Raw genomic sequence first — 27965 nt, 5'->3', positions numbered from 1 at the left:
TACTGATTTGTCTATCTTTATTTCTTTATTAACATCATTATTAAAATTACGTTGAAAGGCAAGACACGCATACTGACAATCGCATCATTCGTGTTGACATCACTCTCACGATGTGTTATGGTTTCCTTAATGCTAATCAATCATTACCTATGTCCTGCTTAGTAATCTTCCGTCCAGCTACATATCTGACCGCTCTATAAATTTTTATAACGAGAAAGTGTTAATTCCTTCGCGAAACGTCTGCACTATCTAATACTTATGCTAAAGTGTGAATTTAAATCTGCTGCGTTATACTCTTTTCAACTCATTCACGCCATATTACTTGCCAATAAAAAAGGGAAGTTTGCGTTATAACAAGTAACTCTCTCTCCCTCTCTCTCCGCCTAAATATCGTAAGGATTCAAAATGCTAATCGCTATTTTAATATTCAGTGACACACGCGACAGTCGGAAATCATGCAGATTTCGATACTGTTAGGATTTGTCTCGGAAGATCGTAGAAGGGAAACTCGTATGTCGCCTCGGAGGAACCATTTATGACGAATGGATAGAGCCGTCGAATCTCGTTCTGCTTATCGGAGAGGTCTTCATCCGTGCACCAAGGTAGTACGAACGGCAATCTGCAGAAAGAGCAAACAAGAGTCTACTTAATATAATTAAGTTATTTATCTCCTTCTTTATAATTTAAAAACATTATACGATTCATTATGCTTCTGCATCCCGCTTTATCACGCGAGATAAGGCATGAAGTACGCGTAATCATTCGCGAAGATTGCACTTGAACCCCTTCATCCTTACCTCGGGGGTATGCATCTTTGTATCTTATATATTATAGTCTTCCCGGGCTTCTGCAGTAGGAAGAATATACCGATTTTAACTCGGGAGCTCCGAGGGGGGTATCTTCGAGGCGCGAGAGTTTAGCGTCACGCGGGGGTCCTCTCAAGTGTCCTCCGCGGTCGAGGGTGTTTATGTAAACATATATCTAGGAACGAACCATGGTATGCGGTATGTTTATATATTATTATATTTTCTAGCGCCGGTACCCGGCTGCTGTCAATGAGATGTTTATGTAAACATATTTCTAGGAACCGTGGGATTGTTTTATAGATAAAAATTTATTTTTGAGCGCCGATACCCGGCTGCTGTCAATGAGCAATTGAGAAGAGGCGATACACAGATCTAGGAATGGGACTGTTTAGAGAAGTTTATTTCTCAAGGGTGATGACACGCGGTCGGAAAGAGAGGCGTCACGTTTGGAAATAAGCGGTCACTTGTATTAGAGAAGTTTATTTCTCAAGGGCTGATATTCGGCTGCAGGGTGGAAAGAGACGGAGATATGGTACCGATATCATATAATCAAACGGAAAAAAGGTTTAGCATCACAGTTGGTTGCGAGTGCTCCAGAAAAGAGTTTGCCGAAAGTTTTCAGTGAGAAAAGTTCTGTGCGCGCAAAACGAATTTATGTGTGCAAAACATGGAAATCGATTCCGAATCTGACAATGATTTCAACTTTGACAATGACATCGATATGGATAATATAGAGAACCGTGTCGCCCGCGATCGCCTTTTAATGGATAGTGACGAAGAAGATAGTGGCGAAGAAAGTATATTATCAGACCAGAGTGCGTATCTTAGCAGTGCAGAAGCAGTCGAAGAAGAAACTCATAGAATAACATCCGATTCCCAACGAATGGCCCTTTCTCCACTCACCAGTGTCTGCGCCATATACTGTTATTATTTAACGGGTGGACCTACAGATTTGTGCATGTCATGTGCAATCAGCACAGCGAATGTAGACCTTGGGACTGTAGCGTACATTATACGAAGACACGAAGTAGACACCTGGGATGGAATACGCGGTCGCTGGTGTACAAATTGCCGCTCCGCATTATATGTGATATTCCCGTACAACATGTGCCCGATATGTACGCAGTGAACAATTAAAAAACATTGAACAGTGAAAGTGACAGCATGGCGACCTGGGTGATAGAAGAACATCCCGAGTTCCGGAGGTGGCAACGCATATCAGTGGTGCAGTTTCTGTGCGATCGAGAACGCGCTATACGCGATACGAATGAACGCCGCGTCAGACAAGGACTTATTCAGGGTGAACGGCATTCAAAAGAACCAGGCCTGTACACCTGTGGGTTATAGAGATGTAATAATGAATGTTCTGGGTCCTGCAGGTTCCGGGAGGTGTTTCGAACTGTTAATGATGAGAAACTGGTACAGTTTATGCGATATGTTGATAACCTATCCGTATTACAACTTCCCGGATTTGAAAATTGATTGGACTGATGATTCGTGGATCTATGACGAATACAACGATCCCTGAATGCTACGGAAGTATCAGTTAATACACCATGGCATTCTACGTATAGTACGTAAATGTATAAAGTGCGGAGAAAAGATGTACAAGTGCCCCGAAATATAAAAAACACTAAACAATCGGTGCATTCGTTTAATCGGGCACTGTTGAGGACAACTATCACGTGCAAGTGCTCCGAAATATAATGAACAATGGAACAACAGCACGTGCTCCGAAATATAATAAACTATGGAACAAATAGAATGAACTATCGAACACTGGTGAGGAGAAGTGTTTCGCGGACCAACGCGACGCAAGCACTCGTCAGACACGGATACGCTCACATTGCGGATGGAAGAGCAGCGAGAAACAGGTATGTAATAGTAAATAAAGAAAATGTATATTCCGGAAAAGCCGATCATATAATCCTGACTTTAAAATATTTATGTTACAGAAGGGGCCAGCCGCTTGCACGTAGACCGCGCTCACGCGGGTCTTCCGCGGTCGAGGTGGAGGGGGTCTGCGCAAGCTGCATGGAACCGGAGGATGGGGAAGAGGAGGAGGCGGAAGAGAGGGAGGAAGGAGAAGGGGTTCGTTTGGAGCGGTGATCCCTCCTGCTAAAACGCCACGTAAGTTTTAAAATTTTTTAAATAAAAGAAAAAAAAGATCTACTTGTGATGTAAAGCACTAACTAATAAATAACTATATAACTAATAAATATATATTTGTTTTTCTTTTTTAGTATGTGGGAATGTAAGATGAGGACGACAAGGAGGAAATGAAAATAAGAAATAGATATATAATTGTAATAGATATATAATTTTAAAATGTAATAAAATATATAAATGAAATTAATAATACATATAATTAATAATACATAATATAAGAATCATAATATGTTTTAATACCAGTAATAGTAATAAGAGTATTAATAGTAATATAAGGATAATATGTATTACAATGTATTAAAATAGAAAACTATATAGTATAACAATACAATATATGAAAATAGTAATAGTAATATATATGTAATAAAATTGTGACGCAACTATCGCTACGCCACGGCCGTCGTACACGGCAGCTAACGCTCGCGACGCCTGCGGGCCCGCGAACCGCCATACACAAGGCCCCACCGAGCGCCACTGCCCCACCGAGCACCGCGACCCCCGGACCACGGGTCCGGGGGTATATAAGCGCAAGCCGCGAGACCACGGACACCATTCCTCGGCCAGAGCTCTCCAACTCTGGCCTTCCTAAGCCTGCACGTTGAGCAGCCGATCCGCCTAAGCCTGCACGCTGAGCAGCATTCCTAAGCCTGCGTGTTGAGCAGCACTCCGTCCGAGCCTGCATGTTGAGCAGCGCCTCCGCCTAAGTCTGCAGGTTGAGCAGCACTCCGCCCAAGCCTGCATGTTGAGCAGCACTCCGCCTAAGCCTGCATATTGAGCAGCAACCCGACCGCCTAGCCGCGACTCCGAATTGTACGCCGATTCCGTAACTCCGCATTCCGCGACTCCGCGACAACCTCCGACCCCGTAGCGTTAAGACCGCGTAGACGTAAGTAAGTGTATGCAATAAAGGATAGTATTCTGTTATATCCACACCTCCGGACTTATCAATCAACTACCTCCCTGTCGCCACGGTTCGCCGACCCTTGGACACTCGCGAGCTGTCCGCTCACTCGTGATACGTTACAAATGGCGCCCGAACAGGGACCTCGGCGACAGGACTAGGGGATTGATATGCCCAATACTCACACCGAAACCGAGTGGATTCACCGATTAACAAAAAGCAGAGCTGGAACAAGAGCTAGACAGCCACGGCCAATCCACCGAAGGGAATCGCGACGAATTACGCGCGCGATTAGTAGCATTTTGGAACGAACGCCGCCCCGCGCGCCGCTACACCGCCATGGCAACCGAGCGACCCGCCACCGAGGCCTTCGCCGAAACCGCCACCCTGCTAGACACCGTGCGTAAATGGGGGTGCCAATTTGACGGCCGAAACGGCATAGCGTTCCTGGAACGGCTAGAAGACCTCCGGACGGGCTACGGCATGACCCGCAGACAATTGCTCTCATGCCTGCTACTGCTATTTAAAGACCAGGCGTTACTCTGGTATCGCAATAACCGGGAGGACTGGGTAAACTGGGGGGAATTTGAAGCCTGCTTCAGAGCCTACTACGCTCCGGCCGCCACGCCCTTCGAGCTAGAGGAAGAGATCGCCCGTTGAAAGCAAGGGCCCAACGAGCCCGCCCGCGAGTACGTAACGGCGCTCCAAACACTGATGCGCCGCCGCCAGGGGATGTCCGAAGCCAACCGGCTGGAAAGGGTGTATCACAATCTCCGCCCCGAGTATAAGTTATATGTAAAACGCACCGACTTCACCACGCTACCAGAATTGCTAACACGCACCGACGAATACGAGCGAGTCCGAAGGGAAGAACGCAGTAACGCGGGCAAGACGAACCCCGACCGCCGGACCACCGACCGGCCCCTGGCAACCGTTTCCGCTACTTACAGCGCCAAAGAATGCTGCTGGAACTGTGGGCAGCGAGGACACACCAGGCGCTTCTGCAAGAAGCCCGCGAAAAAGTTCTGCTCGCAGTGCGGCAAGGAAGGTGTGCTAACCCGCGACTGCCACGGGACGGGAAACGCCACCGTGACCGAGGCCGGCGGGAGCGGCGCTGGGTCCCCCGACACCAGCTCCCCGCCGTAAGACAGCCGACGTTACGCCGCACCGAGACGCGACCGCACCTGCGCATCCGACTAGCCGGGGAATACCACCGGGCCCTAATCGATACAGGGGCCATCCCGTCATACGTCTCGGAGGACAGGGCGAGACGACTCCACTGCCACGGCCGCGAGCTACCCGTTAATACGACCGCCCGGCTAGCCGATGGACACACTCAGGATATTCGGAAGGAACTCCGCATCCAGACCACGGTCGGTTACCACCGAGGGGAGCACAGCTTTCTGGTACTGCCCGGGTTACGGCCATCGATCATACTCGGTATGGACCTACTGACAAAGGCGGGCTTCGCCTGGGGCTGGGACAGACCAACCACTCCCATACAGATCATCGGGGAGAATGCAGGTATTACTACCGGTACCCCCGAACAACAACGGCAGCTAGAGGATCTCCTGCAGGAATACCTGCCGCAATTCGAGGCCATCGACGGACCGACTGACCAAGCCGAGCATCGCATACGACTGGAAGAGGGCCAGACCCCATCCGGCAACGATATCGTACATATAACCCGGCCATGCAGGAAATAATTGACCGAGAGATCGATACAATGTTAGCCGAGGGCTGCATTGAGCCCGCCAGCAGTCCCTGGAACTCCGGCGTGGTCCTGGCCAAAAAGAAAGATGGCCGATTTAGGTTCTGCATCGACTTCCGACGATTGAACGCCGTATCCAAACGCGACGCTTATCCCCTGCCGCCGGTCCAGCATACATTGGATCAGCTCAAGGAGGCGCGCTACTTATCCACGCTCGATCTCCGAAATGGATACTGGCAAATACCGCTCCACCCGAATAGCCGACCACTCACCGCCTTCGCAATACCGGGCCGGGGGCAATTTCAATTTAAAGTAATGCCCTTCGGGCTACACTCCGCACCAGCGACCTTTCAGCGCTTGCTGGACACGGTCATCGGTCCCGACATGGAGCCACGCGCCTTCGCCTACCTGGATGACATTGTAGTCCTTGGGAGGACCTTCGAGGAGCACCTCCAGAATCTGCGCGAAGTGTTTCAGCGGCTACTCAAAGACAAACTTCGCCTCAACGTCAGCAAGTGCCACTTCGCTCGTGATAGCCTACGATACCTCGGACATATCGTGGATCGAGACGGGCTACGGACCGACCCAGAAAAGGTACGAGCCATAACCGAATTCCCCACTTCGACCAACCTCAGGAAATTACGGCGTTTCCTCGGAGTCACCTCCTGGTACCGTCGATTCGTGCCTAACATCGCCACGGTAGCCGCCCCGCTGCACCTGCTACTCCGCCGCAAGGCCTGGTGGACCTGGGGGGAGGAGCAAGAACAGGCGTTCCTCACTCTCAAGCACCAACTCGCTAGCGCACCCGTCCTTCGCTGCCCGGACTTCTCCTCCTTACCCTTCACCCTCCAGACCGACGCCAGCAACGCCGGGATCGGCGCCGTGTTAACACAGGAGGTGGAGGGGCAGGAGAGGGTGGTGGCATACGCCAGTCGCACGCTGCGGCCGGCCGAGAAGAATTATTCAGCCACTGAGAAGGAATGCCTGGCGGTTGTATGGGGAATTGAGAAAATGCGGCCATACTTGGAAGGATACCGATTCACAGTCATGACCGATCACTTCTCTCTCCGATGGCTACGGACCTTGGAGCACCCGACGGGAAGGCTGGCTCGGTGGTCAGTCGCTCTCCAGCAACATGACTTCGAGGTACAGTATCGGAAGGGAACCTGCAACACGGTACCGGACGCCCTCTCACGGCAACCCCTCGACAACGAGGAAGACCCCGACGACGAACTTGCCGCCCTCGAAGCCGAGAAGACGTGTCGGTGGTATAAGGGGATAATGGAACGCACCGAAACCGAGCCCGAGAAACGTCCCGACTACGCCATCCGGAACGGTAGGCTATATCGTCACATGCACGTGCGGCACTCTCTGAATGACGAGGGGGAGGAATCAGCCTGGAAACTGTGCGTTCCCCGGTCATTACGACCGCAGACACTAAACGAGTGTCATGACGCCGCCCACCGCCGGACACCTCGGCATTACTAAGACCATCGCTCGACTGGCCCAACGGTACTATTGGCCCGGAATGTTTCGGGAAGCAGCTAGCTACGTGTGCCGATGCCCAAACTGCCAGGCTTATAAAACTTCACAGCAAGCACCAGCAGGGCTCATGCACCACCGCCTGACCACCGCACCGGGAGATACAATCGCCACAGACATAATCGGGCCACTACCTAGATCCGCCAAGGGACACGCCTGGGCTATAGTCACCCAAGACACCTTTACCAAGTGGCTCGAAGTCAAACCGCTCCGCAACGCAACCGCCACCGCCGCCACAGCTATCGAAGAGTGGGTATACCGGCATGGGTCCCCCAAGGTCCTCATCTCGGACAACGGGCGACAGTTTATCAGCCGCGAATTCACTAACACCGTCCACCGGCTTGGGATCCGCCATCAGCGCACGCCTCCATACACCCCTCAGTGTAATCCGGTAGAGCGGGCTAATCGAACTCTTAAGACAATGATCGCCCAGTTCGTCGGGGACAACCACCGAGCATGGAACCACCGGTTGCCCGAACTCGTGTTCGCGGCCAACACTGCGGTCCATGAAGGCACCGGGTATACCCCTGCCTTCCTGACCTACGGGCGGGAACTTACTTCCCCCGGCAGCATGAGGCACGAACAGGAGGGCGCCGACGAAATCGACGACCCGACACCTGACCGGCAACCGCGCATCAGCCGTCTCAACCGATTACGGGAGGCATATCACATGGCCACGCTACGACAAAGAGAGGCCACCGAACGGCAACGCCGACACTACAACCTGCGACACCGAGAATGGCGACCGCAAGTCGGAAACGCCATCATGAAACGGGAACACCCGCTCTCCAACGCCCCCGAGAACTTTGCGGGAAAACTCGCGCCGAAATACACCGGCCCCTATATGGTACGAAGAATCATATCACCAGTTATTGTACAGCTTGAGGACAACGGCCGGAATCTCGGAAATATACATGTCAGAGACTTGAAAAAGTGCGACCAGGAGTGAAGGCCCCGCGGCGCCGAAACAATAACAAGCCCCACGCGACGCGCGCTAACACACGCGCCGACAGTCTAGCACCATGAGCCGACGTGAGCACAAACACGTGCAAGCCGCAGCCCAACAGGCCACCCCCGTACGTCCGGCGTACTCGCCGCCGAAAGAGGCCACCGTCAGGCCTCCGGTCAACCGCCCGCAGTACCCTCAGTCGCGACAAGAGCGGCTGTGCGCCGCACTGGGGACAATGCCGCCACCCCGCCACCCAAGGACACACAGCCAGCCCCGGCACCGGCACACCCCGCGCTGCTAACCCCCGCCCAATTCCGGGCCGAAATCGAGACGCTATTCGGGGACCTCGACGACCTTAACCCCGACGTGGGTATGGAGCTCGGAGTTATCGAGGATCGACCACCGTACACCTCGCCAACCACGACCGGGGGGGACCGCCGCCGACAGCACCAGCCGGACCAACACCACAACCGCCGGCAAGCAGGCCGCCGCAACCAACCACGGGCCGGCCACAACCAACCGTCCGACAACCGCCCTCGCCACCAGCCGACGTAACGCCACCGCCACCGGCAGCCAGGGGACCGAGGATTCCCGAGGACGTCCTCACTCGCCTCCGATCCGGGCAGAAATACCGGCATCGGGACCGCGAGACGGGCCTCTCCTACATGTTGCACCGTCGCCGGCAGGGAGAACTCGTCTTCCGCCCGATTCACCGGGGGAAGGAAAGTCCCGCCGACATATGAGGCTATTTTTGTTATGTTACTATAATCAATTGACATATGTTTCTTTTTCGTTCCGTTATTAAGCTTATCTTTTCCGTTTCGATTATCTATATCTATGCTCTTTTCTGTTCGTTATTAATTATGGTCGCGGTATTCAGACCAGTTCCGCCGAAGCGCATTTTTTTGGAAAGCAAGATCAGAGGAATAAACCGCTTTGCCCCGAAAGCTGCATAAAGTTTTTTTTCACCTACCCCGTAGCGTTCAATGTAGCAAGGGGGAGATGTGACGCAGCTATCGCTACGCCACGGCCGTCGTACACGGCAGCTAACGCTCGCGACGCCTGCGGGCCCGCGAACCGCCATACACAAGGCCCCACCGAGCGCCACTGCCCCACCGAGCACCGCGACCCCCGGACCACGGGTCCGGGGGTATATAAGCGCGAGCCGCGAGACCACGGGCACCATTCCTCGGCCAGAGCTCTCCAATTCTGGCCTTCCTAAGCCTGCACGTTGAGCAGCCGATCCGCCTAAGCCTGCACGCTGAGCAGCATTCCTAAGCCTGCGTGTTGAGCAGCACTTCGTCCGAGCCTGCATGTTGAGCAGCGCCTCCGCCTAAGTCTGCAGGTTGAGCAACCCGCTAAGTCTGCATGTTGAGCAGCACTCCGCCTAAGCCTGCATGTTGAGCAGCACTCCGCCTAAGCCTGCATGTTGAGCAGCAACCCGACCGCCTAGCCGCGACTCCGAATTGTACGCCGATTCCGTAACTCCGCATTCCGCGACTCCGCGACAACCTCCGACCCCGTAGCGTTAAGACCGCGTAGACGTAAGTAAGTGTATGCAATAAAGGATAGTATTCTGTTATATCCACACCTCCGGACTTATCAATCAACTACCTCCCTGTCGCCACGGTTCGCCGACCCTTGGACACTCGCGAGCTGTCCGCTCACTCGTGATACGTTACAAAATATAAAATATAAATGGGCCTAATAATATAAAATATAAAATGAATTTAATAATAATCCCCCTCTTCCTCTTCCTCCGCTTCGTCTTCCTCCCCTTCCTCATCTATCCTCGCACGCTTGGAATTATATAATACTTCTAAAAACGAAAACTAACAGCCGTTTATTAGTCCTACCTAACATGAGGTTTAGTAGTACTAGACAACACAGGCGCGCTAGTTCATTTGTCAATAGTAATAAGTCCATGTAAATAAAAAAAGAAAAAATACCTACGTATCTCATCATCATCAACGTCCTCATCTATCCACATCGTTTTGTTAATTGCGCCATCCCCTCTTCTTCCTCACTCTCCCCAGATTTCGTTGCTGAAAAAAGAAAAACAGTTTAGTAACAATCCTACCACGAATGCAATTGTATAACAATGTCAAAAGACTCACGCGGATCATTCCAGTCCTCTTCCCTGTCCTCATCTCACTCCTCCATGTTATATAAGTGGCGGAGCTGGAAGATATTTCCGCCAACATCCGGTCGTGTCCATATATTCTCGTAATACTCTCCTTCATCCTTTTGCATTCTCCTCTCCCACCTCGTCCACCTAGCTTCTTCAATATTAATACAATTCTTCTTCTTCATCACAATACAATCACTGCTCTTACACTGCTCACACAACTGATCACACGATCGAAGACTGAAGACTGACTGACTGAACGGAAAAAATCTTTCGCCTCTAGCCCGTAGAAAAGAAGAAGAGTAGGGATTGCAATATGCAATGGTTAACATTAAGATAAGTGTTGAGGTAGTAAAACTCTAAAATTCAAGAGCTCCAGAGCTGGCGTAACGTGACGCTTTCGATTTAGGCTAGATGTGCAATGGTTAAGTGTCGAGGTAATAAAACTGCTAAAAGTCTAGAGCTGGCGTAACGTGGCGCTTTTCGGTTACACAGCACGCACATATACACGTATTTCATCCCCATACAACTATACATTGTTTACGAAACTAGAAGATGCAGCCTTTTCGAGAACGATCTAGAGAAAAAAATATTTACGTTTCGATGCGACAAGTTAAGGGCGAAGCGCCTCGTAAAGGATACTCGAGTGCGTGAGGGAAATGAGCGTGAGGAAAACAATAGTACGCTTTATGCCTGGAACAGTATTTCTTTATTGTATCTGTTTTTTACAATAGTTTACTAAAAACCAGAGCCAACAGCTCACAATCTATAATGTTATTGGCGCTGAAGCAATCGTTTGCTGATATTACGTTTGTTACATCTTTAGTCTCGGCGGACGCGATATTTGAAAATTGCGCAATCTTTGCGTCGACCTTTTCGACGAGACGATCCAACTGAGCGTACGTCAGCTCGATACAGCGGTCCAGGTTAATCATGGCGAAGAACGTCGATTCGGTCATCATCAATCGTACGTTGGATGAATCCAGACACACGAGTTTGATATCACACACTGGACTCTCACTGAATCGCACCGTTAACGGTCCAACGGTGAGAGGACGGTCGCAAACATCCTTGCAGAGATGGTTCTGGATGTTCCATCGTTGTTCGTAGAGTCCCTTCCACGTTTCGAGAGATAGGATCAGCTCGTTTCCTCGATGATCTCCTATCGCAATCTCGACGTAGCTCGGTGGACCGACGTTGATGCCGATGTCCAGGTACTTATTTAATTTATTCAATGAATGGGAAATTACCCTCTAGTGTCACAAAAGATCATAAGCAGGATAACAATGAACGTAAATAATCAAATAAGCAATACAATAATCCAAATCGCAAACTCCAGAACCGAAAAGTTCAAAATCGAGTGAAAGCAGGATAAAGAAAAAAGGCATTATGCCAACCAAATATTCTGATTAAAGTCGTTAAAAAAGACAAATAAATTCCATTGCACACAAAGAATAAGAATACAGCCCAATAAAATTAATTAAACGCATGTAACTTAAACTTAATAAACGCATATAGCAAGTAAAAAAGTCCAAGAACGCAATACAACATTAAGGCAAGACAGATGCAAATACGAACGCAACGTATGCAAAATAAAAATAAGCTAAAGTAAATACAAACCCTGATACAAACGCAAGGCATAAAGACATAATCACAATAACCTAGTCACCTAGTAACAGTGTATAAGTATGCAAGGTATAAAGATATAATCATAATAACCTAACCGGACGTAATAGTATAAAAGTATACAAAATTCAATATTGCACAAGAATAAATAAAATTGTACAAAATTCAATATCGAGCAAGAAAAAATAAAAGTATACAAAATTCAATATTGAGCAAGAATAAATAAAAACTCACACAAAGACATAATCATAATAACTTAGCCGCATGTAACAATATACAAGAACACAAAATTCAATATTGAGCAAGAATAAATAAACACGCGCAGTAAAAAGTAAGCTAACGTATATAATATTGAGCTAAAGTAAATGTAAACGCACAGTATGAAGCATTTCAAAATAAATTCTTAATAAATTATACGCATGTCTCGGGTGAAATAGTCAGGTCCGCAAATAAAATAATAAAAAAAACAACATAACACAAAATAACATATTGTAAGAAGTCATTAGAATAAAAAGAAAAAAAAAACTTACTAAGAGCAGGAAATGGAGTTAATCTTATGGAAAGTGTTCTTTATTGAGTCAGGTGCCGAACAAAAAAAGTCCAAATGCGAAGCATAACTATTGGCCAACATACATAACCGATTAAAGGGCTTCTGATTACCATATACCGTAGAATGAAGCCCCACCGAAAATACATCACTGTGTCTGAGTACTCTACCTGGAATGCGCAGATTAACCCGCATCACAATTTCCGGGCTATCTATACGTCCGCTAATAATACTTCGTAAGAACAACAAATCCGCCAAAGATCTCCGTTGATCCAATGTCAATAGTCCCAGCTCCAATAATAAATGATCATAATTATGATCAAGTAAACTCATTGGTTTACCCATATTGAAGCTAAGACGGCGCAGAAAGCGGTGCTGAATCCGTTCAATCATATCCCGTTGATATGCGACATAAGGCGACCACACCACAGACGCATATTCTAACTTGGATCTCACAAGGGTAAAGTACAGTAGTTTCAGCGTCCTAACATTATTGAAAAACTTGCAAGCACGAATTACAAGACCCAGTTTCCTAAAAGCAGAGCAAGTAATGAACGAGATATGTTTTTCAAATGATAAGTCGCTGCAAAATGTTACGCCTAGGTCTCGAATTGAATCGACATTTGCAAGAATGGAACCACCTAAAACATAACTATGCATAGACGTAACAGTCTTATGACTGAAATGAACCACGCAGCATTTCGATAAGTTGAACTGCAAATCATTAATCACGCACCAAGTTTCAAGCCTCTGAAGGTCATTCTGCAATAAAGATGCATCCAGAAAAGTGATGATTCGACGGAAAATTTTCAGATCATCTGCATAAAGCAAAAAATTTGAGTCCTCAAATACATGTTTTATATCATTAATAAATATGTTAAACAAAACAGGACCCAAATGAGAGCCCTGTGGCACCCCTGATGTCACAGCAATCGTTCTAGAGAAAGAATCACCAAACCTCACTACCTGGGTCCTATTCAATAAAAAGCTTGACAGCCAGCTCAACATAGGACCACCAATTCCAATATCACGCAACTTTGACACCAGGATCCCATGATTAACCCCTATCGAATGCTTTTCTAAGATCAGTGTAGATAGAGTCCACTTGATATCCTTCTTCAATTGATGTTACCAAGTAATCATGATAGAGGATCAGGTTTGTGGAAGTAGATCGACCCGCCATAAACCCGTGTTGTTCATTAATAATTACATTTTTCACAAGCAATTGCAACTTCTCTGCAATAATGCAATCAAAGAGCTTGGACATGATACATTGTTTACTAAACGGTCTGTAGTTTGAGACATTCGATCTATCACCCCCTTTATATGTCGGGGTCACAATACACTTTTTCCAAATATTCAGGAATATAGGAGGAATCCCATCACACCCAGGAGCAGAGCTTAAATCAAGCTTATTTAAGTGCTCGAACACCTCACTTATATTAATGTCCGCCCTAGAAAAGTCCAAGTCAATTTTATCCAAACAGATTCGGGAGCTACCGCAACCATCAGAGACACCCCGGTTGACCTCGGTAGAACCAGTATAGACAGACTCAAAAAAATCAGCAAACCGATCAGCAATACTAGAGCTTTCCTTCAGATATTCCCCGTCAGAGCAAATGGTAGAGGAGGAGGAATCTTTATTAGAGATAGACCTGATAAAACTCCAAAAGACATTCATGTTGTCAGGTATCGCAGACTCCGTCTTTTCCAGATAACCATTCCATGCAGATCTAGAGAGGGCTTTACAATGCAACCTTAGCCTGGCAAATACTAAATAATCAGAGAACTTATTGGTTCTCTTATAAATATAATGCGCTTTCCTTTTAGCTCTAATCATGCTAATCAGCTCACGCGTGAACCAAGCAGGAAACGAAGAGGAACGTACCACAGACACAGGCACAAAGGAATCAATAGCATATTGGAGATGTGAATACAGAAGGCCAACAGCATCCTCAACATTCCGACCCTCAAACACGGCATCCCAATTTATACTACCTAAATAATCATTAATAGCTCCGTAATCTGCACGCCAAAAATTCCATCTTACTATCGATGGTCGTACTACCGGCAAAGCGGGCCTCAATGGAGTAGCAAAGCATAGAGCTGGATGATAAATATCACAATTTAATAAGGGATCATCTGCAGAACACACAGATATCTCCATTGTATTGCTATTATTAACCGAATTATGCTGATACATATCAAATTCATTAAAATAATTTATAATAACATTAGCTTGCCTTGCCACCCTACAGTGGCCCAAGAAATTAGGTACCAGAACACCGAACTCGCGCACAATCCGCAAGTGTGGGAGATTATAATCCCCCGCAATAATAAAACCGGATTCTGGGTAATTCGCAGAGATGCAATCAATAACCTCGCAATGCGACTCATAAATTGATACATCCGAGTCCGGCGGTATATAGACCGCACCAAATATAACATGTCTTAAACCGAAGTAAACATCAACAAATAAGTGTTCTACGCCGGAGTCTCGCACAGGTAATACCCTTGAGGGGAAGTGTTTTCGGACCGCAATCAAAACACCCCCACCGCGCGAACAATCACTACATAAAGAATTTCTATCAAGTCGATAAACATTAAAATTATCAAAACCTAATTCCGCATCTAACATGTCATCATTAAGCCATGTTTCTACCATAATAATAACATCAAAAGAGATAGAACCCGAGTACAACGCACAACGCAAATTCGTCAATTTAGTACGTAGTCCGCGAACATTCTGATAATACACTAGAGGGTAATTAACTAGTTTTCCGGAGTTACAGAGGGTCGTGAATTAACAATTTTCGGTATGCCTCCAATATATCGAATCGTCTTATTCTCACCGGCATCCTGCATAGTCTTCAAGCGATCCCTCAGGTCATTTAAATAATTCCTCTGTTTAACTGTTTGGTCCTGCCTAATCTTCACTGGTCCAGAATAGTTTCCTTTATTTCGTAGTACTGATAGAGCTTCATGTTTCGACGGGAAAGATATACGTAATGGTCTAGAAGAACCTTGTTTCCGCGTACCTAGTCTCGCTACGGTGTACTGTGGTACTCCACCAGGCAAGATGGCTTCCAGGATACTATTGGCAAGATGCTTATCAGATACCTGAGATCCACCCGCCTCGCATTCTTCCAGAGAAAACATAATGATATTTCTGGATCTATTTTCCCTTTCCATTATCTCCTCAAGAAGATCCTCCTCATGCAGGGTCAGCGCGGCCTCATGACGTTGGTCAGAGCTTTTAAGGACATCCATCCTCTCCGATAGCCTCAATACATCCTCCTTGATCTTCCTTACGTCAGCCAATATTGATTCCAAAATGTCCGTTTTAAATGACACCAGCTCAGACCTTATCATATCACGAATCTTATCCAGGAGTGGGCTGATCCTCAATATCCATGACTGCCGAATCACCTCTTTGACAGGACAAAAATCTTCCTTCTTGATTAGGATGCCCCGTTCTGGCCATACACCCCGGGTGAGACAATACACCGCACTTAAGACAAGAAACGGGTTTTGCAACACTTGTACCACACCCCTTGCACAACTTTTTGCTATCCATAGTTGGTAATTATGCGAATAAACCGTACCAAGTTATCAGAATAGTTGGCTGAGCAAAACACCGAGTACCGAAAATATTTTCCAAGAAGCCAGGAAAACACGTCCGACCCCTACAACGGTTCGAGAGATAATGATGACTTATATCCCGTAGCCGTCAGTGCGTATCGGCTGTTCAGTATACGAATTACACGACGTGCGGGTAAAACGCTGTGAGAAAAAAAATCATGAATAAAAAAAATACTTTCTCTATAAATTAAAAAAAGACAAAGGAGAAGATTCTTAAACGTACCTGATACATTTCTTCCGTGGAGTTTCGGCGTCCTGAAGCGGAACGTAATAGTTCATGCTGCTTCCCTCAATGGAGTTCATTGCTGCTGCTGCTGCTGCTGCTGGTTAGGTTTCGTACGCACTGAGGTTGACGCAATACTGAACGTGCATGAACATGTTCGATTCTTCAACCAATTATAAGGAGAGGGGATTATCTAAACATTTTTAAGCGCCGATGTCAGCGCTGCTTACGTATGGAATTTGAGTTGATGCAATACTGAACGTGCACGAACGTGTTCGATTCTTCAGCCAATTATAAGGAGGGGAGGGGAAATAAGAAGAATTGTGTTTCATAAAAACATATTTTATTTCGTATGGTAAGACCACCAATTAAACAGTTTAAATACATTTTGCAAAGCAAACTTGGTTACATGTTTGTTACAACGCAAAGTATGCGTAACGTCCAGCTTATTCAAAGATGGTACGTCTTCGTAGTGAGCGTCGATAGTCTCGATGTAGATATCGTCGTCATCCAGGAGCAGATTCCGCAGCCATTCGCGTTTTTCGCGTCCCTCGACGTATACGATGGTATATGATGCTTCGTCCGTCACCGCCTTTGTAATCAGATCTTTAGCCCATCGATACGGAATCGTTCCATCGTCCCATTGTAATCCGTGATGATTCGCCATCAGCCAAAATGCACGGCGTCTCTCCACCTTGTTGAGACTGTACCATGGCACGCAGGGTCCAAAGATATAGTGAGAGAGAATATTTCCATTTCTCAGCATGGCAACCTCCTTCACGACAAAGTTTCCGCCGATGATAAAGCCTTGCAGATCCACGAACGTCGGTACGGACATGACTGGTTGTGATATCAACGCGTCGACTACAATCGTTCTCGATGCGGCTGTTTTTTATATAATAGAGATCGCGATGTTGCCACGTTTAGGTGACTCTGCGTACAACGTTGGTCAACGGGCTGTATTCGACCACGCGATCGTGTATGATGAGACAGTAGGCCGTTGTATTTGGCGGTACATTCTCCTTGCACTCAAATTCCAATCGCACATCCACGGTGGCACTCTTGACAGACTCGTTCTGTCGCGAACAATCGATAACCACGAAAGGTCCGCGAAGAAGAAAGTTGGGAGGAGTCAAGTATGCCTCGGCGCAATTGCAGTTATAATAAGCCCTACGGAAACGTGAATACATGTCGTAAAGGATGGCGGTTTTGTTCTTCTCGAAATCCACATTCAAGTCATCGTATGGATAAAATTCCGAATTGAGATGCAGTTTCACGTTGGTTAGTTTGCAGTCGTCGAATATGGTAACGTCCTCGGACATGACGTTCTTCCGACCTGTCTGCAGAGCAAAGATGACGTATCGCGGCTTCTCAAGCTGAGTCGCGGTCTTAATCGCCCACGAATGCTTGGTCGTGCTCTGTAACAGCGGATACTCGTACAGGTCCCACGATCGGAAACCCATGGTGAGGTATCGTCCACTCTCCAAAGCACGCAGCATTGACAACTTATTTATCTCGTTCAATAACACGTGCGGCATTCGCCATTGTATCTTGAATATGTCGATCACAGGCGCCAGCGCGGGATTTCCCAGCAGACTATTGTTATCGTTGCGCGATCGCATCAGAATCAGTTCATGACGAGCGTTGATCACCACGCGTTTGTAATCTTCGCAAAATCCCAGTAACATGGAGAGCGGTACACAAAAATTAAAGTATTCATTTGCATTATCACTACAATACGTATGCCTCTGTTATATACAATATGCCTCTGTCGAGTGTTAACAGTGTATTGTTTTTGAGCGTGCTGGTTATGCCAACGTTTCTGTTGCGATCAATCTCCACGCCGTCAAGTTCGTAGCGAATCTCATCGAACATGAACGCCACGCAGTTATTTCCCATCACCATACGAGGTCCAATAAGGTCTCCGTTGAGCGTTAGTTTTCCCTCGATGTACAGAAAACTTTTATGCGGCAGTGTGTACAGATCCTGTTGTTGTATAGGTATTCTTATCTCGTCGCTGTGTCCGAACGTCGTGTTGGCGAACGGATTGTACGTGTGAGTCTCGATCTTGACGATGCGATTGTCAAAGATCGGTTCGTCCCCGATGTTGAGGATCTCTGTCATTTTTTTTCGCGATTAAATATTTCGTGCCGCGAAACCCAAAGATCTCAAAAATTCAATGTTCGATGCGGTGAGCCTCTTCTTCTTGGTGGTATCGGATGACTGACTATTATATTACCGAACGTTGGCCTCGTAAAGATTGCGTTATCTGTCGCTTGCTTCGATCCGCTCAATACGAGCATCTCACGTTATCGCCGTCGCACGTGCAATCTGATCGTGATCTCTTCTTCACGAAAGTCGAGCAATCGCCCGGTTTGGTCGGCAACGCGTATCGTTAGATCCGTAATGCACCGTACGATGATTGGCAGGTAAATGATCTGTCTCGGTCTTTCCGATATCTTATATCCCGATGGCACGCTCGGCGAAAATTCGTGTATCGTGTGCACGCGTTCGCCGTTGCTGTACGCACCCGCGGTCACGTTACACTCTACGCGGATAACGTTCACGTTGATGATGTTGATCAATGTGTCCGATTCGTACCATTGTTGCGGTTGCAATATACGCTTCGACGAGAATCCCAGCAGCGATCCAATGTTGTTTGGTTTTCCAAAATTTATTCTGTAGGAGCATTTAATCTCACTCCTCATCGTATTGTGATTAGCGCGGAGCACTATCGGGTATTCGTCGCTGGGATCAATCATATGCCGTTTCTGTGAAATTGATATTGCACGTTTCAAAAACTCGTTTATGTCTCGCAGTTCGTACGATCCCCCGGGAATTGTAATCTCCGCGTCGTCTTCGCCAAAATAAAATTTATTGTTCGAAGCGTTCACGTTCGGTATCGTGTGATAAGTCTCAAAGTCCATTAGACCGAGCTCGTAATCACCGTCGCTCAAATCTATGGATGGAAAGTAGTTTACCGCGAGAATACTACTCCTCCCGGTCAGCGTGAGTGTCAGCGACATGATGGAGAAACCACCCAACGAATACTGAATATTCATAGCACCTCGTTAGGCTTTAAATTCATACTGATCGTCGACCGTTTGGAGAAACCTTAGACACAATTGTCCGCAGATGCTCTGATCGTAAGTTTGATAGGACGTTCGATTGTACTGAATCTTCACCGCATGTCCGAAATATTGCACCAGTTTCCTCGGCGGTCGGAGATCACCAAAACTGTCAAAATATATCACGTGGCCTCCCCTCTTTACGTATGCTACCCAATGAGTACCGGGACCCGTTGCATCGTCCAGATTCGCGATACCGCTCTCGTTTCGACGTACACCGCTCATCGGTAACGAGTTACGCATGAAAACACCTCTAAAGTATGGTACGCGCATACGTCTTGCCAGTTGATCCAATTCTACATTGGTGGTTATACCCGTAGGCATCTTTATCGCCTTTTGACGTTTTTTTTCTTCGTTACTGCGCTCTGTTCTCGTTTGTACGGGGCGAGATACAGTCCCTGTCCATTCTTGTACGGAGCGAAATACAGTCCGCGACCTTCCATTGCGCGATGGTGACGCTGCATTTCTTGCAGTTGACGCTGCACGGCTTTGCTGTCATTCACCGCTTTCGCGACTCCCGCTGCCCCGGCGGCCAACGATCCGAGCGCACCCAGCATCGGTAGAATCGGTAATATACCCCCGCGTTTCGCTACCGGAAGGATCCGTTTCTTCGTTGTTCTTTTCTTCGTCGTCTTCTTCTTCTTCGTCTTCAGACCCATACCGAGCTTCGTCTTGGCCTTCATCGCTGTCCAGACAGCCGTGGAGGCGGCTCTCTCTCCCAGAGTCGAATCCCTCGCGAAAATGCGTTCTCGCGCTCTCTTGGCGAGTATCCTGTCCGCCGCGTGTCTCTCGGTGAGATCCTTACTCCGAGAATACGCTATGTCGTGCTCGCGGCACGCTGCGTCCAACGGATTTATACCCGGATCACCTCTGGCTAATCGTTTCTCGAGTCGCGTACCCGGACCACAAAACTGATAGCCGGGAATGTGCAGCTCGAAAGGAAGCGCATTTATCGCGCGATTCAGCAAACTCCCGCCTCTCACTGATTCGTTCGTCGCGAGCGCTGGCATTCACGGCAATCCCTGATCAACGGTGCCGGACCGTTGATGTGCGTTTGTTGTCACGGTTGATTGTAATGTTCGCGACAACGGCGGTAAGTCTGCACATCCGAATCCGCCTTTATATGTTCCGGGAGCCTGTTCCACACGTGTTCGATATATAGTTCCCGCACACTTGCAACAGAACTACCTTTGGCACAAATTGTAACTGCTCAGCGGTTAAATCGAGTATATCGGAAGGACTCGTCAGCGTGACAAACATTTTGATACTGCGCGATTAGCGGTTTCATGCGCCTATAAATAGGCGACTCCACTCCTCCACCAAGAAGCGATAAAATGAGATTCGTGCAGCAACCATTGACGATACAGGTTGCGAACTGCAACGACAGATTACGATTGATGGGGGACAATGAGGAGAAACGCAAACACGGCCCGGTGCTGCCGACCACTATACGCGCGATCATCTACGGCCCCTCGAACTGCGGTAAAACCAACGTTCTGATAAGCCTGCTGGAGAGTCCGCACGGTGTACGTTTCGAGAACGTGGAACGAACGTGTTTGAACGTGGAACGAACGTGGAAAAAACGTGTTTGAACGTGTTTGAACGTGGAACGAACGTAGAACGAACGTGTTTGAACGTGGAACGAACGTAGAACGAACGTGGAAAGAACGTGGAACGAACGTGTTTGAACGTGAAACGAACGTGTAACGAACAAGGCTGGTATCATTATAAATTGATACGCGTATCGTCAAAACGAACCAATCGTTCAACGTCATTCGCATCGAACGAATATCTCTCACCAAAGTTGAACATGAAGGATTATCGAGGTGCGCTTAACGATCTTCGAAAGGGGCTCACAGATTTCCAAAGAGTGGTCAACGAATACAACAACCCCTCCCCCACTCCCCCCGCGGGGCACGCTAGACGGTTTTCAACAGGCGCTCACGGATCTCCAAAGATTGGGCATCAACAACAACTCCAGCGCTCCCCCACTTCCCCCGCGGAGCTCCAGCTTCAGCGCTCCCCCACTTCCCCCGCGGGGCTCCAGCCTCGGCGTTCCCCCACTTCCCCCGCGGGGCTCCAGCCTCAGCGCTCCCCCATTTCCCCCGCGGAGCTCCAGCCTCAGCGAATCATCCTGGAATAACTACAGAAGGGGTATGAACAAGCAACGGACGACCGCGAACAGGTACGAACGACTCAGGAACAGTTTTTAGACATATTGTAATTATCTTTACACATATCGTGCCGACCAGTCGATGATTTGCACCCGTCAAAACATGAGCTTCGAAGGACGTAAGAAAGGTGCCGTCAGTTCCGAGAAGCGGCGACTCGTCGAGGAACTGCATGCCCCGGCGAGACGAAATTTTCCACGAAGACGGGTCATAGTTCGGGGATACGATGACCTGTGGCAGGCAGACTTAGTCGAGATGCGCCCGTACTCACGTTTCAACAGAAGCTACCACTACATACTCACCGTCATCGATGTGTTGAGCAAGTACGCATGGGCCGTGCCGCTCAAGAGCAAAGGCGGAAGCGAGACGGCTGCGGCTATCGCCCAGATAATTCGCGAGAGCAAGAGATGTCCGAAAAACTTGCAAACCGATATGGGGAAGGAATTTTACAACACCGACGTGCAACGACTCATGAGAAAACACAACATCAATCATTATTCCACGTATTCGGTATTGAAGGCATCGGTTGTCGAGCGATTCAATCGTACGTTGAAAAACGCCATGTGGCAGATGTTTACCCTCAATGGGACTTACAAGTGGGTCGACGCGCTATCCCAGCTCGTCAAGGAGTATAACACCCGAAAGCATCGAACAATCGGCATGCGACCCGTCGACGTAACCCCCGCTGTTGCTGAGAGACTCTTGACTACTGTATACAGCGCGATAAAGATAGCGGCTCCAGCAAGGTTCAAAGTAGGCGATTCGGTACGCGTTAGCAAATACAAGACGATCTTCGAGAAGGGTTACATGCCAAACTGGACCACCGAGATTTTTCGCATAGCTAAAGTTCAGCGTACCAACCCCGTGACCTATCCACTCGACGACTATCGCGACAAACCAGTCGCCGGAGCGTTCTACGAGCACGAGTTGCATCGCGCGAGGTATCCGGACGTGTATCTCGTGGAGAAAGTACTGCGCAGGAGAGGTGACGAGGTCTACGTGAAGTGGTTGGGATTCGATGGATCGCACAATTCATGGATACACAAAGACAATGTCGTTTAATACTTTTATTTTTTCACAAACATATATAAATGTATAACTATATGATAATATATGAAAATACAATGATATATATGAAATACAACTCTTTATTGATATCCTTATCCTAAATATTTTACAATGGTACGCGGTAATGTCCCCACGGTAGCGTGTTCGTGGAATCGGGTACGACGTAGCGCTTATCGTCGTACGGACTCAGAGCGATTTTCGTCTCGCGAACAGTGTACACTTTGTGCAGCTGCGATGTTATACGGGACTGATCTCGAGTCATTTCGATCTTTTCCCTCAAACACTGCACGTAATCATCAAAAGTTATTTTTCGTGCGACTACGTTACTCTTAACTCCTTTCGCCTTTTTGGTATCCTTTTTACCGTCTACTTTCAAAGCGTACATTTTCGCTCTGAGCCCTACGAATTCCATCATTATCGCGCCGTTGTTCTCATCTTTCATCTTAAGACCTGGTATCTTTTTATTCATGAGCGGTATTCCATAAATGTTGTCGGACGCGTAATCGCTGGTGTCAAATCGCGCAATGTCGCGTTTCATTTGTTCGTACACGTTCTCGCATTCAATATGATAAATTAAACTATCGGTATCCGTGTACATGATCTTGCATTTGTCGTGATATAACGGTAACATGTACTCGTGGTGAAACTCGTACAAACAGACCTTGGATATGTCGAGGATGCACATACCTACGTAGATCGGCTTGTTGAATTTCACCTCGAGCTTACGCATCTCGATCGCGACCAGGTTTGATGAAAAGACGCTACGACTATGAAAATTGGGTTTCGCGATCATTGCCTCTGCGCCGTATCGTCCGTTCCATTTCGTTACAAGTTTAACATCTACGTGATTGCGCACGTTCTCCATGGTTTTTCCAAATACCGCGTTGTTCATTAGTTTATATAAATTTTTCTCGAAATCGTTGGTAGCGACCGTTCTAAATCGTGTATTTAGTTCAATACAATCGCGGAGCCATGGAGATTGCGCGAATTCTAATACGCGATAGATTTTTGTGACGCGAAGACCGTGACGCGTACACTGTCGCAAGTTGCGGTAATGGACGACGTACCGCTTCTTGTCGTATAAAGTTGCGAGCAACTTATCCTGCCGTTTGCCTGGCGGCTTATCGTGCGTCGGACAGAACGGCAGGTCAGCGTGCGCGTCATGGAGATGCCGCGGATACTCGAGATCGACTTCGAGTACGTACCCTTTTGGCGAATCCGGAGCGATCACGTTTACGTTGAAATTGGAAATGTCGTTGACCCATCGAAAATCGGCATAGGGCAGTGGTTGACACATTGTCCAGCCGTACAAGTTATTAACATCAAAGTACATTAGGTAAGATGAAGGTTTTGATGGATCATACGACTGCATGTACTTATTGTTGGCTTGCGCGTACCTGTGCGAACACTGACTTAGGCCGCCGCGTATACCGCGTTCTATGAATATGACCATGTCGATATCGGTTAACAATTCGAAATTTATATGCGTATGTTTTAACATCGCGTCCCACGTAAAACCGGGCAAAGTGTAATAGTATGCGGGATCAAGACCGTAACTCTTTATGCAGCTATCGCGGAAATTTTTGAATACGTCAGCTAACAACAAGACATCCGTTTTTAGATATAGGTCGCTGTACTCGCCTAACGTTCGAATGGCGAACCGTTGCCACGCGTTGACAGCGCGTGCGTAATCGCTCTCGGATACCGTGACACCCGTTAAGGAACTAAAAAACGATTCGCGCGGCGGTAGGCGAGTATCCTCTAATTTATCGGCGCAGTCCACGTACTCGTAAGGGAACACGCCCTTTCGTGTCAATAACTCAAAGTCGTCGGTAGAGAGGTGCGCAAATTCGGATCGTAACGTTTTAAGTTTATCTTTACTGAGAAATGAGGCCAATTTATCCAGGCTACTGCTTAAAAATTTAAAGGAATCAATAAATCGTAATTTTATATTTCTATCTTTCCAGTTTGCTATTTTTTCACCGATTTCCCCAACATTTTTTGTAAAGGAAATATATTTTTCTTTAGTTATGGGCAATACATCGACATTGCCCGCGAACGCGGTGGCTATTTCCGTAATGATAAAATGCGCGTCGTAGCCGGATAAATTATGGAACACTATTGGAATGGTATGCGAATCTTTGTAATTTAAGTTACAATTAGAATGCGCGGGACCTCTGTACCGACCGGTGAGATGGCAATGATCGCGAACGCGCGTGTCGTCCGGCGCAAACGTTTTCTCGCAGATATGACACTGCGTTGCGTTGTTAAACTTTTCGCGCTCATCTCGTGTTAATTCTATCATGGGAACATTTCTCGACAAAATCGCTTTCACGCGATACGCTAACTCTTTTAGTTGTTCAACGAACCACGGACACGCAATCGGTATCGCGACGGGATCGATACCCGGATAACGCTTCGTCATAATTGCATCGCACGTAATACGCTATGCTGTGTACCCGATGATGCTGATACGGGTAGGTGTTAGCGTTTTCCGGCGTCTCCCTCTTCTCCAGCACACATTCAAGGTCTGCATATACTACAAACGGCATTCGCTCCTTCCTGTTGTAATTGCTGAAACTCAACCACTTGTCCTCTTCGTTTGGTAGAACGATTGCGCAGTCGTTCAGCTGTTGGCAATCCACGGTGTGGGCCTCTAACTTCTCCTTAGTGTAGAAGTAGTGCAGGTATCTGCAAGAATAAAAGAAAGAACCTGTTATTTTCTAGTAATGCTAATTTCTAGCGATAAGTATTTATTATAACGCTACTTACCGATCACAAATGTATTTTTTATGTCCTTCCTTGTTTATCTGGGAGCTCACCAAACGGGATAGATTCTTGATCCATGCGAAATGTTCCACGTTGTTGTTCTGCGCATCTTGCACGTACAGCAGATTCGCGTGCTTAGCTTTCTTCTGCTCGGTGAGTCGTAGCGGCAACACATTTATCTTCTTATTCTGTTCCTCGGTACCGAACACGTTTATGGAAATGTCGTTCAGACGTTCAAACTTCGCAATGTTTTTCATTGACATTGGAAACTCTATGCCTTGGAGATTCAGCACCGTTGTGTAGTGCGGGTACGAAGATTCGCGTTCCGCGTTTCTTTCTACCGGATAAAGTGCAGCGACCACCGACCACGCGAAGCATGCATTGTCCATCGATTGCACGTTCACCACGGCCTTCTTCGTCTTGATCTCCTCCGGTAATGTGATGTAACACCCCACGTGCAAGGGATTGTGCTTGTCGATGTTGATAACCAAGTTCAATATACGCGACAATGCCCACCCGCTATCGCGCTCCTGGAACTCCTCGAGAGACGCCAGGGTGGGCTCGATCACGTATTGCTCGTACCATTCTTGCAGATCAGACGTAGAGAAGAGGCCACGATTTTTCGTGTTTATACTCTTATTAGCGGTCTTCTCACCCGCCACGAACTCTCCGTTGAACACTGTGTTCACTTTTACGCTGTTGTATCTGTCAATAGCGTTCCGCACATGCTCCAGCACTACATCACGGGCAGCTTCCAGGAATTGTCGCAGGTCGACGTAGTCTTCACCGCGACGGTTAATACACGGTTTTCAAACGCAGTCTCAATCTCTCGCCAAGAGAGTTTCGCGCTGAAAGGCTGTTCGGCGTAATCACCACCGAAATGTATAAAGCGCCTTTCCAAACGCTTCTTCACCCCCTCGAGCCGCACGATTCGAGCCACTAACGATTGTCTATTGCCGATAGAGAGCCGCGGACGCTTAGCACGACTTTGTCCTTCCGATTGTTCAATATACTCGTCACACCGTTGCACCCACGCGAAATATTCGCCCAAAGTGGTGACATTGTTGGCTTCCTCCAACAGGTCGCGTTCACTTTGCTCCATGTTGTTGCACAGAACTTTCACACTGAAGATTTTCAGGAAACTCTTTTCTGGAGCACTCGCAACCAACTGTGATGCTAAACCTTTTTTCCGCTTGATTATATGATATCGATACCATATCTCCGTCTCTTTCCACCCTGCAGCCGAATATCAGCCCTCGAGAAATAAACTTCTCTAAACAGTTCCTTTCCTAGATCTGTATATCGCCTCTTCTCAATTGCTCATTGACAGCAGCCGGGTATCGGCGCTCGAAAATAAATTTTTATCTATAAAACAATCCCACGGTTCCTAGAAATATGTTTAAATAAACATCTCATTGATAGCAGCCGGGTATCGGCGCTAGAAAATATAATAATATATAAACATACCGCATACCATGGTTCGTTCCTAGATATATGTTTACATAAACACCCTCGACCGCGGAGGACACTTAAGAGGACCCCCCCCCCCCCCCCCGCGTGACGTATACCCTCGCGCCACGGAGCTCCCGAGTTAGAATCGGTACATTCTTCCTACTTTCTGCTTCAGGAATTTCTCTGTCCCCGGGACGTTCATCGATGAATGTGGCAAGTACATCTTGTTGCTCTTCAGTAGCTGCGCACCCTCTTCCCCGACAGCTTGCGTTCCACCTCCCAAAGATTTTCGCTGGACTTTGGATAACTGAAGTTTCACAATTTCATGGATTCAGATTTAAAGGCAAAAAAAGTTGCGAATTAAGAATACCTTCGTAACAAGCTTGCGATTAATCTTTCTTCAACAGTAACGAACAGGAACATTGATTGCCAAATTCTATTAATTTCGAGCAATTGGCATTAATATTACTCCCGAAATTCTCGTTTAACGTCAAGTACGTTTTTATTAATTCCTGACACCAGGAAATTTTATATCAATTTATTTATCTTCAGCTTTGAATTTTATTTTCCAAAAATGCAGCGTTTTCCCGATGAAAATCGTCGAAAGGAGAAACGAAACAGACTTAATTAAAACAGTACCAACACATTAGAAACAATGGAGAATATTTTCGAATTCTTCATCCTTTTGCCGAATCTTCACTTACTTGATGAAGTTGCACAAATCCAAATCTGGTGGTATATAAACGCACGTGTGCGACTCGATCGACGCGTCGTTCACGGAGATACTCGCGGGTTTTGACATGTTGTTCTCCTCTGAAAGATCCTCCAGCTCCAGGTCGATGATGGGGTACGCGTTCCCCACGGCGACGAACAACTTTAAGGTAAAAAGAAGCAGAAACGACTCCAGCGAAGTGCTCCTCGTGGTTATTAACAGGTGTTGCGGAAATCTCAGCGTCACGCAAATACGTTGCAAAACCGAAACAGAAATCATAGGCACCGTGATTTACATTAATGATTCTACGCGATTCTTCCCGCGGAATTTGCGGGGGTCGCGCGAATTGCGCGTAACGACGGATTTAATATCGGTGGATTTAAGCCCGATCGTATCGTGGTCGAGTTGACCCTAATAAACG

General features: G+C 47.3%; 1 protein-coding gene across 1 annotated transcript; it reads right to left on the bottom strand.

Moving 5' to 3' along the window:
* Positions 1 to 27670, bottom strand: LOC113562382. The gene is made up of 4 exons (XM_026971799.1): positions 27537 to 27670; positions 26996 to 27139; positions 798 to 844; positions 1 to 619 (listed from the first exon to the last, which is right to left on the bottom strand). Exons 2-4 carry the CDS (start codon positions 27053 to 27055, stop codon positions 454 to 456), a joined length of 273 nt encoding a protein of 90 aa, XP_026827600.1. The 5' UTR covers positions 27056 to 27139; positions 27537 to 27670; the 3' UTR covers positions 1 to 453.
* Between the last annotated feature and the right edge of the window lie 295 nt (positions 27671 to 27965).

This window comes from Ooceraea biroi, chromosome 8, assembly GCF_003672135.1.
Source record: "Ooceraea biroi isolate clonal line C1 chromosome 8, Obir_v5.4, whole genome shotgun sequence".
Classification (NCBI taxonomy): domain Eukaryota; kingdom Metazoa; phylum Arthropoda; class Insecta; order Hymenoptera; family Formicidae; genus Ooceraea; species Ooceraea biroi.
This window is presented reverse-complemented; position numbering and strand designations above follow the sequence as displayed.